General features: G+C 38.9%; 1 protein-coding gene across 2 annotated transcripts in view; it reads left to right on the top strand.

The window, feature by feature from the left end:
- The first annotated feature begins 530 nt into the window (after positions 1 to 530).
- The window catches only part of LOC122638238 (RNA pseudouridine synthase 7-like), a 28044-nt gene continuing 14009 nt past the window's right edge, over positions 531 to 14565 (top strand). Inside the window, exons 1-11 of one of the 2 annotated variants that reach the window (XM_043831105.1) lie at positions 531 to 613; positions 723 to 766; positions 891 to 968; positions 1105 to 1205; positions 1386 to 1473; positions 2019 to 2097; positions 2281 to 2363; positions 8756 to 8821; positions 11008 to 11064; positions 13105 to 13230; positions 13537 to 13781. In XM_043831105.1, the coding sequence (XP_043687040.1) occupies positions 550 to 613; positions 723 to 766; positions 891 to 968; positions 1105 to 1205; positions 1386 to 1473; positions 2019 to 2097; positions 2281 to 2363; positions 8756 to 8821; positions 11008 to 11064; positions 13105 to 13230; positions 13537 to 13781 (1031 nt within the window). In that variant the 5' untranslated portion in view covers positions 531 to 549. The remainder of the gene's footprint in view (positions 614 to 722; positions 767 to 890; positions 969 to 1104; positions 1206 to 1385; positions 1474 to 2018; positions 2098 to 2280; positions 2364 to 8755; positions 8822 to 11007; positions 11065 to 13104; positions 13231 to 13536; positions 13782 to 14565) is intronic. The other variant, XM_043831106.1, reaches the window with a different exon arrangement.

Here is a 14565-nt window from a genome sequence, read left to right as displayed (position 1 = left end):
TTAAAACAGGGTGTCTTTGAGTGTTGAAGACATGAGGCCAGCTTTAGTTGCATTTTATAGTTACAGGATTCATGATTTTGATTCGAATACAGGATGCCTTAGAATGATTTCAGCATTGAAGTAAGGTTATTCTCCCCGCGAAATTAAACCACTTCCCCAAAAATTGACTGGGGAATTTGGCTCGCTCTCGTTATCGTGGACTTCCATTGTTGATTTCTGATTCAAGAACTCATCTTCCCCAAAGATTATCTTTGGGGAAGATGAGTTGCAGTTTTTTTTTTTTTTTTTCCAAGTAAGGTTATTTTGATCATTTTACCCTATCAAGGGGCAGAATGGTCCATAAATTTTCAAAAACTAGGATGCGTTATAACATAACGTATCTGACTAACGGGAGGGACTATATTGATACTTAGTTTGGAAAATAGGGGGGCATGTTACATTAGTGAAAGTTTAGGGGTGCAACCGTACGTTTGGCCTTTTTCAGGGGGGCATTTGGAATTAACCCTAAAATTTATACTGTCCTCGAGACAGAGAGAGAGAGAGAGAGAGATGGAGATCGTATGGCAAACTCCCGCAAACCCTCCGGAGCGCCAAGATTACATATTCAGCAACGGTGAGCATTCAAACGAACAAAAATAATTAAAATGCTTTTATCTTCTCGCCCTATGTTTGCATCCCCTTTCCCGATTTAAAGAATTTAAATGTTGGCGGGAGTCCTGCAGGGAGGCGCCATGTCAGGCCCTACTACTTCGAGTTTATCTCTCATGTAAGTTTACAATTCCATAGTTTTGATGTTCAGATCGACATCAAGAAATGAAACAAAAGAAGAAGAAGATCTAGTTAATCACAGTTAAGCATTAAAGGTTGTATCTGTGATTGTTTCTGTGTAGGTTAAGAAACGATGGGCCGGGAAAACCATTGTGGACCTGTTCGCTGAAGAGTTCAAAGGAAGGCCCTACGATTATTACGTATGTATATATTTCCTGAAAATCTGTTCATTTCTTTATATTTCCTGAAAAATCTTTTTGTCTGCATCAGTAATTTACTTCTTTTTATAAGGGTGTCTGATATCTGAATAGATATTTTTTGTGTTGAATACTGTAGGTTAGTGCTGTAAAGTCTGGGAGGATCCAAGTTGATGGACAAATTGTGTCAGTTTCATATATAGTTCAATCATCACAAAAGATAAGCCACTTCTTACACAGGTTTGTTGGGCCTCATAGAATTTCCATTTTGACATCCTTAATATTGATTTTAATATTTCGACTAAGTGGTCTTGTCATTTTTTCCCTTTTTTTTTTTCTTCCTTCAATAACTTTGGAACTACTACCACCAAATTATTCAAACTGAAAATGGAAATGGTTAATACTGAGCCAGTGGTGTAGGCATGAACCACCAGTGTTGGCCCGGGATGTGTCAATTCTACAGAAAGAACCTGATGTTCTGACAGTCTATAAGCCTGCATCTGTTCCGGTTAGTCACCAATACTTGATGACTGTTATGATTCTTAAGCTGTTATCCCGTTTACATGGTAGCTTGGGTGTTCCGGTTTTACTTTTACACATGATGCTCTTGCATTTCCATGTGGCAAAGGTTTTGTTTAATTCAAATTAGGAAGCTTACAATTGTTTTCATAGAATTCATATGTACTTTACTCATCGAGATATAAACATTTGTATTGCTGCACATTGTTGTCTAATTTATTCACTTGCAAGCGAACCTTCCAAGTTCCAAGAAAAGGAAAAAGAAAAGGGCCTGCTGTGGATATTATCTACATTGCTTATATTTGGACGCCGTATTCATGCATAGAAGGATAACCAAGGAAATAGATGGGAAGGTGATCAAGATGATGCCTTAGGGTTCATATATTTTCACTTCTACCATAGGGCTTACTGTGATTCTGCCATAGGGCGACCCATGCAAGGGAGATGACTTATTCTTGTTTTGACATTCTAACTAAAGTATTATCCTTTCAAATACACATAACCATGAGTAACTCTATTTTTATTTTTATGCAGGTGCATCCATGTGGTCAGTATCGTAAAAACACAGTTGTTGGCATCCTTCAGGCAGAACATGGCTTGTTTCCTCTGTTTCGTATCCAAATAGTTTGACTTGGAATTGTTGTAAATCTACACATATAGTTATGGAAATGATTTCCATCTTTGATTAGGTCAACTTATGATTAATTGTTTCATTTTAATATATTATTTCAGTCTTTTTCTTTGGAAATGTGGCTATTTGGCTTCCCGGCTTTTCCTTTAGCTATTCTTTTATCAGCTGTACATCGACTAGATCGCCTGGTCTCTGGACTTCTTATCTTAGCCAGAACTGCAGCTAAAGCAGACGTATTTAGGCAACAGGTCAGTTTGCTTCCTGCTACACAGGTCCTTCTAGAATTTTTTGCTGTACAGAAAAAATCTTTTCAATTGGATTTATACTATAGAAAAATAAAGATGAGTAGCGCATAAATATGCGACTGCTATGTCTATACAATATGTGCAAGTAGATATGATCTACATGTATTACATGATTCGCTTGTCTGTGTACTCGATAATTGGTTGTCCGGGTGGGACTTCTTGTATGGTCAAGAATCTGTTTTGGTTTATGTTTTACGAATGCATCATCCTGTTAGCCTTCTAGGATGTGGTAAAGAGCATCACACCATGGAGACTTTGATTTGATTGATCATCAGTCAGTAGCAAAATAAGATTTCTTTTGTTTATTCTGAAAGAATCAAAACTTTATTTAAGATTCTCCATACTACGGAGCTCTGTCTCTGTTGCCAACTGAAAAGGTTAAATACCAAAATAACCTTGGTTTCTCAGACCTTTAGAATGAATAATTTAAGATGTATGAACCCCTTAGCTAGAAGCCTCATTGGCCCATCTTTTCTATCCACACTCTTTACAGTTTGCTTTGTTTGATGTCATGTGGTCCATGATCTCATGCTTTTTATAAAATTTAAATACTGGGCCCGTCACTTTTGAGTTTTATTTGGGTTTCACTTCTTTGGACATCTGCATTGCTTTTACTGGTCCCTATTGGCAGGCCTACCAAATATTCAAAGTGTCCTTACGCCCTCAACTGTGAAGCAAGAAAATGTACTGCCCCTAAACATGTTTTTTTTTTTTTTATTGCTTTTCTCCTCCCCACCCCAAAATAATAGTTCCAGCCTAGGAATACATCTAAAATAAAGGAATTGGTGACTGCAATATCCGAAAAGGTAAAGCAGTTGACCAGTTTATATTAGAATATAATTTATGACATCTATATTAATTGACAAAAAAAAAAGGGCTTCAAATGATACCCATTCAACATATCTTTGGCATCCCAAACGTCAGCAATAGCTACTTTAAAATGGAACCAAAATATTATGTTTTGCAATGAATATGTATCGAATATATATACTTACTGTTTATTACTAGACTATAGAAACTTTCCAGAAAATAGTTAATAAAGGAAGTAACTAGTGAATTTCACATCACGAGACTCGGATCAAATGTCTTCCGGCAGGGGATAAAATGAACCATCTTTGAAAATCTGTCCACTACTACAAGTATAGAATCATGGTGCTCCAGTGTAGATGGTAAACCCAGAACAAAGTCCATACTGATATGCAGCCAGGGTGCATGTGGAACTGGTAAAGGTGTATAGAGGCCTGTATTATGTTTATCGCCCTTAGCAAGCTGGCAAGCACGACAACATTGGATAACCTGTTGTACATCGCGTTGTAGATGTGGCCAATAATATAAATCAGCAACCGCAACATATGTATTGCGAACTCCAAAATGTCCTCCCATACCACCACCATGTAGTTCTCTAATGAGGTGCTGCCGAAGGGAACTGTTAGGGATACATAATCGTGTCCCTAAGAAGATGGGTACTCATCTGTACTGTGTTCAATGCTGGCACAGTGAGTAGTGGAGGTGGACATGGTGAGTACTTTGCAGCTTAGTGCATCAGTGATCCACTGACCTGTTTCTCTTTGCCTGCTTTGTACTTTAGAGCAAAGTGGAACCCTTGTAGGTAAGCAATCCATTTAGCATGCCAGTTGCTTATGGATCGCTGTGAATGTAAATACTTGAGGGCTTCATGATCAGAGTATAGAATAAATTCCTTGCTCACAAGGTAGTGTCTCCAATGATTCAGGATCTGGATCACTGCATATAATTCCAGATCATAGGTAGAGTAACGACGCTTGGCTTTGTTTAGCTTTTCACTATAGAAGGCAATGGGGTGACTTGATTGCGTAAGAACTCCACCAATTCCGACGTGGGATGCATCTGTCACCACCTCAAATATGATATCAAAGTTGAGTAGCCGTAAAACTGGTGCCTCAGTCATCTTTTGCTTGATCAATGCAAAAGCTTTGGTGGCAATCAGTGTCCAAGAGAATTTATCTTTGCCTTCCTTCATGCATTCAGTAATGGGTGTCATGATGCTACTGAAATTTCAAATGAAACGCCGATAGAACGATGCTAGGTCATGGAAACTCCTCACCTCTGTTAAGGATTGTGGTGCCGGCCAATCAACTATGCTTTGTACCGTTGCCGGATCAGCTTCAACCTCTTTGGAGATATAATAAATCCAAGGAAGACAACCTTAGGTAACATAAATGAACACTTCTTGAGGTTGATGAAGAGTTTCTCTGTATGTAACACTCTCATCACATGCTTCAGGTGGTCAAGGTGCTCTTAAGTGGTGTGACTGTAGATAAGAATGTCATCAAAGTAGACTACTAGAAACTTGCCGATGAATGGACGAAATACCTGTATCATCACACGTATGAAAGTGCTTGGTGCATTTGTAAGGCCGAAGGGCATCACTTTCCACTCATATAGTCCATTTTTTTTTTCTTGAATGCAGTCTTCCATTCATCTCCTGGACGGATCCTTAGTTGATGGTATCCACTCTTCAAGTCAATCTTCGAGAAGATAGAAGCACTAGTAAGCATGTCTAACATATCGTCAAGGCGTGGGATAGGAAACTTGTACTTGACGGTGATCTTGTTGATTGCCGTACTATCAATACACTTAAGCCATTTGCCATATTTCTTTGGAGTAAGTACTGTTGGGATAACACATAGGCTCATGCTCTCAACAATAAATCCTTTGAGTTCGGCATGCTCAGAGGGGCTGAGGCGATAAGTGGGCGGATTAGGTAATACTGATCCTGGCACTAGATCAATGGCATGCTAAATATCTCTCATCAGTGGCAGCTCGTTAGGAAGATCGTCTGGTACTAGGTCTGAGAAGTTTTAAGTAGCTCTTTTATAGCTTTGGGATGAGTAACAGTAGGGGCTGCCAACACTTCTTTCATGACCAAAGCTAATATCAACCCTGTTTCTTCACTGGTGGTAAGGAATTCCCGCTGGGGTAATGCAAGAAGTCGCGACTCCATGAGTTTTTTTGCCTTACTAGTACCTGTATTAGCATGTTGTACTTTGCTGTTTGCTCCTTTTACTGGCTGCTTTTTATCAATAGTCTTCAAAATCTGTTGTTGCTTCAGCTGGGGCAGCTCTAAGCCTTGGTTTCATCATTGGTATGTTGAGTGGATTGAGGACCAGTGGGTTCTCATTGAAATCGAAGAAACACTGATTTTTTGTACCTTCCACCAAGACATTGTTATCATGCAACCATGGACTCCCAAGTAACCCATCAGTCAAAATCATGGGAATTACATCACTTTAGACATTTTCTTCATAACCAGAAATCTTAAGGGGTACTGAGCATCGCTAATTAACCTCTAAAGTATCGCTATTGAGTAAAGATACCTTGTATGATTGCGGATGAGGTTCAACTTTAAGCTTTCATTCAATGACAAAGGCCTAAGAAACCACATTGACACGACTTCCACTATCCACGATCACTTGTGCTGTTGATGAGCCACTATCCATCAATGTATAAAAGATACAATGTCGTTGCCAATCCTCCCCCTTAGATTCAGAAACCAGAATGCATGTCACCACATTCACCTCATAAGTATCATCTTCAAAGGTATCAGCATAATCTTCTCCCTCAAGGGTGGTATTAACAGCCCAATTGTCATTAACCTGTGGCTCACATACTTGGACATCTGGACTAGCTTCCATGGCTGCGATCACTGAGTTGGACTTTCTCCTTTGCGGGCAGAATTTTGCATAATGACCCTCTTGTTGGCAATGGAAACATTTGTTGGTTGATTGATTAATCATGGGTGCCTTACCTCTATCCTCTGTAGTTGGTGGAACTCGGTTAGGAAACCCACTTGGTCTATTAGAAGTAAAAGTCCTCCTAACATTACTGGATTGTGGATTGATCCTTCGTGGGGCCGCCTTGATTAAATCTTCAGCATCCATGGCTTTCTCAAAACAGTGATTCAAATTGTGTATCTCAACCACTCTCATCTTATCCCTGACATCAGCTCTCATTCCCAACTTGAAACGAGATGTAAGCTGATCATCATTCTCATCTATGCCTGTGCGTGAAAGTAAATCATTAAATTAATCAATATATTCCTCAACAGTTAAAGTACCTTGCCGTATAGTATTGAGCTGATCATGCAGGCGCCTCTGAGGAGGCAGGCACTTCTCTTTGAGAATTTCCTTCATAGCTGCCCAAGTAACTGGTTCCATGTGACGACGGATCAATCTGTCTTCATGTGTATGCCACCAATCTCTAGCTCCTCCAGTTAGCTTGGTACTGGCTAGTTTCATCTTTCGGTCCTCAAACAACCGAAACCACTTGAAGTGGTCATCTAAAGCACTCAACCAATCATGGAATGCAATAGGGTCATGTTTTCTATTATACTCTTTAAGATCCAGCTTCACCTTATGCTTTTCATCACGGTAGTACTGATGTCCATCATAGTTTTCATCTTCTTCAAAAGCATTGTGAATGGTCCTATGAGTCTGCTGTGTTGGAACTCTCTGAGGTAACCTTTGTGGATACCGATTGTCAGTGTGAGAAGCAACAACTTCAATTTGTGACATCTGAAGTGGAGGTGCAGTAGGGCCTTGTTGTAATAGATGTTTTATGTTCTTCACTTCTTCAGTCAACCCTTTTACTGCCTTCATATTTTCAGACAATCCTCTTACTATTTCAGCTAGTTGTTGAAGGGTGATTCGATCACTTGTATTTGGAGAACCCATAGCTCTGATACCAAATAATGTAATTCTAGATGGCAAGGATACCAACTAGAACCAATAACCAGGATCTGCTAAGGGTTGGAGGAATCGGCTAGGTTAAAATGGATGAAATTCTGAAATCAGGGTTAGGGTTATATGGGATCCAGGGTTTGATGGTAGGGTTAGGTTAAGTTGGTGAAGGGAAGTCTTCTAGTGAAGGTCCTGAGATGTTTTATGGAGGTTGAGTATGTAAACAAAGATGAATATTAAATTAGGGTTTGGGTTTCTGGGTTTTGGGAAAGTGGAATGAAGGAGAATCTAGGGTTTAAAGTGGTCACCTAGGTCTGGGACCAGAATCAAGTTTCCCTTATGGTGAGAGGGAAAGATCGAATCTAGAAAGGTGGGATTTTGAAGAGTGGATTGGTCTGGACAGGATTTAGGGTATGGGGAATGAAGTTCGGGTGTGGGGGAATGTTAGGGTTAGGTTTAGAGGATTAGAAGAAGGGTTTGGGGTTGGAGTGTTGTACTTACTTGTTGATTGAACTGATCTTGAGTCCAGTAGCCGAAATCCCAGAAGTTGAATTGAATCTTTGAGCTATCGGCTAGGGCAGAATTGAAGTAACTTAAACACTTGAATGCAGATCGATGGAGAGAGAGACAGTGAAGGCTATCGCAGCCTGGGTATCTCACCCTCACAGCCTATCTCAGGACAGTGACAATTTGCAAAGCGAAATTCTTATTCACTAAATCGTGGGAGGCTCTCAAGAGCTCTTACACATATATAGCCTTATGGCTGGACAAAAATCAAACTCTAACTATGACTCAAAACTGAACTAGGAATACTAACTAGGATTTCTAACTAGGATTCAAACTTGCATTAGGAATCCCAATTAGAATTACAATTCAATAAAGGACTGTCTAAAAAAATAAAAAATTAAAATACTAACTTCAACCCACGATTTTAGCTTCTTGTGTAGGTATTCCCCTACACTACCCGATGGCTACTCATGCTGGTGTAGGGAAGAATCCCTACACCAGTGGCTGGTTTTAGACAGCCAATTTACATCAGGAAGAAGAACTAAACTGTGATACCAAGTATCTAGAGAAATTAAAAAAAAAAGGGGAAGAATAAAACAATGTTTGGCAGAGGATTTCCAGGGCAGAGATACTTATGAAAAAAAAAAAAGAAGAAAAAGTAGGAGAAAAACATATGAGACAAATCCTTTATGATGTTGGGCAGCTTGAGGCAAGTGCCATATGTATGTATAGATTCTCTCTCAAATCCTGGTACTGGCCAACAGGGCACATAGTGACATGAAGTCTCCAAAAATGGGATTCAGGACATGTTATGTTTTCAGCGGTCCGTAAATTTGACGGTGATTCTAACCTCTCCGCGAACTCCTCTAAGATAATGCTGTTCTGTTGGTGATTTTCCAAGTTTATACAACTTCTGTACAGGCACAGTAAAAATCTTGAATTAAAACGTGTCTAGGTAAAACTATCAAGGTAAATCTTGGTTTTCTGTCATGGAATCCAATTTGTTTTGCTTGTTGGAGTTGATTTCGTGCTAAAAATGATTTGTAACAGTTATATCAAGGAGAAGTTGCCTCTTTCTCATTGTCTTAAGGTCAGTTGCATGTATTGCAGATTGAGGCTGGGAGGGTGCATAAACAGTATATTGCAAAGGTTATTGGGGTATTCCCAGAGGAAGAGGTATTCTTTTACTGTTTAATGTGTGACTCTTTTATGGAAAAAGTTGATTACCTTTTATTTCATATTTTTACTCAGCAGCTATATCGTCATGTAACCGGATATTGCTCCTTGGGAATAGTTACACTTTTACACTATATATGGGGTAACATTTGAAGGATGTACATCAGTTTATGCAATGCCCGCCTTGTAGTTTCTGCTAATGCTGTGTTTTGAGCACAATCAAGATGGGGAGAGGGAATTTGTAATTACATTCCAAACTTTTATTCTTAATACACTATGTGGAGGCTTTACATGTAATGGAGATAACTGAAGAGACACTATATCGTTTTTCTAAAGAGTACTAGTTATGATTAATTGATATATAACATTTTGTTACACTTTTACACTATTTTGGGGTAACATTTTTCTAAAGAGTACTAGTTATTCTTAATACACTATGTGGAGGCTATGGTTATGTACTCATATGTGTAATTTGATTAACCAATTGAATACTCATTTGATAATTTGATCTATCGAAACGTAAGGGGTAGCCTACAAAAAAGGCTGTGTCAACTTACGACGTGAAAATCTTCCAACGTCTTTGTCAGCCAATGATGCTAGATCTTGGTGGGACTCCTTAAGCACCATTTGTATTTGTAGGTTCCTTGCCTGAGCAAGAATATTTCAATTTGGAACTGCATTGTCTACCAATTCATGTGATCGTTTTGTTTTTCAGACATGAAAAATCTCCTGGTTTCTTTATGAGTCAATGATGCTTGATCTTGTTGGGGTTTCTCAAGCTGCATTTGTCTTTGTAGATTCCTTGACTGCTCAAAGATATTTCAATTTGCAACTTCATTCTCCTCCAGTTCATCTGTCAGTGGCAAGCTTAGTGGCTAGCTCCTCTCAATCCACCCTTTGTACCACCGACATCCCTTTAAAATAGTCCCATCTGTATTCATTTTTCAATCGATTAGGGACCCTATCAGGAAATTGACTTTATATAGACATTCTTATCCGATCTATCATCTCCTTATTACTCTGGTCCAAATTGATCAACCATTCAGTAGCTCTTGGAATGCATCAAATGCCTTATTACACCATAAGTGTTGTGCCAGTGTATACTCATTGTATCCACACCCTTGTGGTTTCTCCTGCTTTGCTGGGCCTTCTGAAGCATAGTTGTCATGGTGTCTAGGCGACCCAAGGTGTTGGAGAGGGTCCAAAATCAAGGCAACACCAACTAGGCGACCAAGGAGCCTGGACGCCTAGGCGACGCCTGGACAACTATTTATCTGACGAATGGGTTCCATCAATCAATCTTGAGCTGGGCTAAGGCTTCCTTTTATGAAGTAGAAGGCATATGGACCACCTTCATGCTGGCTGAGTAACACCTTATCCTCTAATCTCCACATTTCTTCTTACCTATTCTCCTTTTTCTGATTCCTCAGGCTCACCTTCTGTGGCCGAGGTTCTTAGCAAGTTCATTCAGTTTTATATTATCTTTCACCTAGGTTCTAACTATTGGCTCACCATCTATGCAAATCACCACTTTTGGCCAGAAATCCTCCCTCTGAATTAATTTTTTTACCAATTAGATATTTCATTGATTCTGCTTGTATCTTTTACTCATTCGCTGTTAAGTTGTTGTCCTCACTGATCCGTCCCATTGTTTGTGATGAAGGGTGGAGGCTAATCACAGATTTGCCCTGATGGTTTGCCAAAGTTTGATTGGTCTACATGATTGTGTAAACCTTTACCTCTAATTCTGTGAGCAACATCTTTCTTCACCTTCTGTCATAGAAATTGTACTTGAGATTACAGACTGGTCGTCTGGTCCTTAGGGGTGCATCTTGATTGATGCCTTATCTCTTCTCATTATTTTACTGAAGCTTCACTCCATATATTTTAATTGATACTAGAAAGGTTTCTGCACCACTGATGCACATATTCAGTATCTATTAAGATCTGGTTAAGGGATTGGTTCCTTTCATATGTTCCTCATATTTACTGTGCCTGTTTATCTTACGACACCCACAATTCTATACCTTTAAAGGTTTAATAAAGAAAATTGTTGTCAGTTGTCACTTTGATCACTTTGAAGTTTTATTTCTAAGATTACGGTCTTTTAGTTTTATAATGTTCTCTTTTCCTAGTAAACAACAAAGAATTCCCTGTTTGACGTTTGGACAGAATTTTGTTTCCAGCAAGTTGTCAACGTCAATGTCAATTATAATGCAAGAGAAGGGAGGAGTTCAGTTGAGGTAAAGGTTCCTATTCATCCTGTTTCCATTTATTGGCTATGCTTAGTAACTGGGAGAAAAAAATGGAAATCTGAAACATACAAATATGGTTGGAAATCAGCTAATTCAAGTCTAGTGTTTGTTCATTGTCCATAGCACGTCAAAAAGGTGACATGAATGGTGAGATTGATGGTGGTTTTCGATTAATGCATATGGGTGCTTTATCCCACAATTTTACCAATACACTTATCTTTGCTTTCTTAACCAATGGTAGATTATGGATGAAAGATGAATGCAAGCCACATGGACTGGCTGATCCAAACTCCTTGCAACAGTATGTAGCATGTCATGGTGTTTTTTCCATGATATGAGCTCACATACTAGAACATTGCTTCCCCCCCTCTTTCTGTTTTTAATAAAATGAAGAACTTGCAATACTGAAGACAAATCATGTTCTTTAGTCATAGGATCCTGGGTTTCTATGAATTTTAAGTCATCCTCAAGTCTATAATGTTTAAATGTTTTAAGAATTTAAGGACCTTTTATATTGGATAAATTTTCCAGGAGCAGTATGGTGCATGATTCATTATGCGGAGGGAGGCACAATGGGGGTCATGGATCCGTTCATTTTAGGCTCCTGAAATCTTGGCCTTTCATTATGAAGTCTCATGCTTATCCATGGCAGCTTGCTTCCCAATCTATGCACCATCTCATGCCAGAAAACTCAGAGGATGGGAAGTCACCAGTAATGATTGAAGAAAGTTGCTGGAAACCACCATTGCACAAACCTTTGAATGGAAAAGTTGCTGGAAACCACCATTAATCAAAGCTTAATTGAGGAAACCATAAACTGTAAAACCTTAATCTGTGGTCCGTAAACTATGAAATTGCTAAAAACCAATCTGAATCCCCCCCCGGGGGATGAAGATGAACTCGTGCCATAAAAACACCATTATCCTGAGAACCATGAACTGTGAAACCTTAAATCTAGGAATTTTGTACATAAGATTGAAACCATGAATAAGATCACCAAAGAAGTCTCTGTGGAGAGTTGGTTATGGTGTAGAGAGATCAGTTGCTTGAATCAGGGGGTAACATAGTGAAGGAGAGCAAATGTCCATATCTTGATCGGATTACAAATGTCATCGGGGTTGGTGATCCAATTCATCGAGAGAGATATATGGGGGGGGGGGGGGATGGAAGTTGGAGGTGGAGAGATTTCAGGAAATAGGGGGAAATGCAGTTTTGCTGCCTGTTGAATCTGTAACAATAACAGAATCTGAATCAGTACCTGGTCATAAAAAAGAGAGGACAAAAATCGAAGAGAAGATGAGAGAAGGGACGAGAACACAGTCATGGTCCCAGATAATCGATGTGGGATTATATCTCTATCACTCCCCCCTCAACAGTTCTACATCATGATTGGGATGGGATTGGAATTTGGAAAATCAAGGTTTGGTGGGGTTAAAGGTTGGGTTATGGGTTGATGAGTTAATCCCGGTGTAAACAAAAAGAAGGAAAAGGATAGTTTCTAATTGCACGATAACATCATCAGCTGTAGAAAGCGCCACACTTCCAGGGAGTATTTGATGAAGCACCAAATTTATTAATTAATTATTGATGTTAATTTTTAAATTTAGGATTCCTATACCAAAGAATACCCTAGGACAAGTTAATTTTTTGCTTGAATACATTGATGGGTAGGAACTTGTGCCATAAACAAAATTAAAACTGATGATACTTGAATCTGAAGCAAAATCTAAAAAAGAGAAAAGGTTAAGCCAAAAGTTCCAAAAGGATCCACCTTATGTTTTGAAATTCATCGATGGTAGAAGTGGTCAGATGTTGTGGAATCTTTTTTCTTATCAAATGTATAACTCATGAAATAATCACTATATTTTAGGCATTTATTCTCTTAAAAAAGCCTATTTATAGAAGTGGCTTTTATGTTTGCAATTTCCATTTGTCATTTGTTGATTGTTCATTACTCAAGTGTTTATGGAGGGAATTATTGTCCAAAACCTTGAGTCTTCAGTCTAAAAAGAAGTTTCTCCTTTCCAGGAGGGAGACAGTTTTGGTGGGACAGCCTTGAAGGGAAAGGTTGCAAGTACAAAGTTTACAAGGATTGGTACCAATGGAACTCATAGTATTGTCTTATGTGAACCAATCACTGGCCGGACTCATCAGGTAAGAGAATATATAATTTAGAAACGACTTAGGTGATTTGAATTAGTTCTGCCAACACTATTTACCCATGACAGCTTCTTTCACTTATCAAAAGATCTGCTGTAAGTTTTGCATTTCATTTACTAATAATTCTGCAAACTCTCCATCTTTATGAAGGACTCGATGTGCTTGCAATAATATTCTGCTACTTCTGTGATTGAATTCTTATTACATGTCAATAAGCAAAAAATGAATTCTTATAACATTTTGATTAATTTATGCTTAAAGTACAGCCTGAGTAATCTTGATGATCCTGGTTGCACATAGATCCGTGTTCACTTGCAATATACGGGCCACCCCGTAGCGAATGATGTACTGTACCTCTCCAAAACTGTTGTGGATCGTTCTACTGAAGGAACAACAGCTGACAGAGCGGCAGCAGTTAACTCGGACCATTCCCTGACATCTGTTTTTTCTTGTACTGCTGATTTTGATGAATATGAAGAGAATTCCTGTGAGGGTTTCAGCATTGATCCTATGTGTACTAATTGTCCAAATTTGACTCCTAAAGGGTAAGAAGTTTTACTGTGATTTGATTTTAGAGCATTGTTAACATGAACTGTCCGAGTTGGACTATGATGTGGACTGTGTCTACTTTATTGTGGTTACTTCTAAAGTTTTAGTTTTCCATGACTTAGGAAATAATGCAGATAGTTTTGGTCACTATCTTGTATGAAATTTACATACTCTGCAATCTTTCTAGGAAGGTGTGATGCATTTGTACTCAGTTTGGAAGCCAATCTGTGACGAGCCACAATAAAGTGAAATCCCAACACTGACATGTATAGACTTCCAAACGGCCTTGTTTGTATACTGGAACAGCTACAACTTCCTTAACAGCAGTAACTTACTTTCTCTATTCTCTACAACAACTCAGCCTTATCCCAACTAAATGGGGTCGGCTACATGGATCCTTGCCCTTCAATGGGCTGTGGCATCGATACACAATATAAAACTTAAGCAACATTATGAATTACACCTTCAACACAACAACCTCCTTACCCAACTACATGGGGGTTCGGCTACATGGATCCTAGCCCTCCAATCGTCCCTATTCGAGGTCATGCTGGAAACAAGGCCTAAACTATGCATGTCTTTCTTGCTTTTGTCTATTCTCTACCATAGGAAATCTCATGAAAGAGAATAGCTCTGTGATAGAAAAGTGCTAAGAATAATGTCTGAAAGCAGAAAACCAAGTGAGGCATACCAAGATAAAAGGCAGAGCAGACTAGGAAGGCTAGCTACTAAAGCAGTTAAATCAGGCTAACTAGTCTAGTAAGGTCAAATATGGCAGTA

This window comes from Telopea speciosissima, chromosome 8 (assembly GCF_018873765.1).
Source record: "Telopea speciosissima isolate NSW1024214 ecotype Mountain lineage chromosome 8, Tspe_v1, whole genome shotgun sequence".
In the NCBI taxonomy this organism is placed as follows: Eukaryota; Viridiplantae; Streptophyta; class Magnoliopsida; order Proteales; family Proteaceae; genus Telopea; species Telopea speciosissima.
Note: the sequence above shows the minus strand (reverse complement) of the source record. Positions and strands in the feature narration are given on the sequence as shown.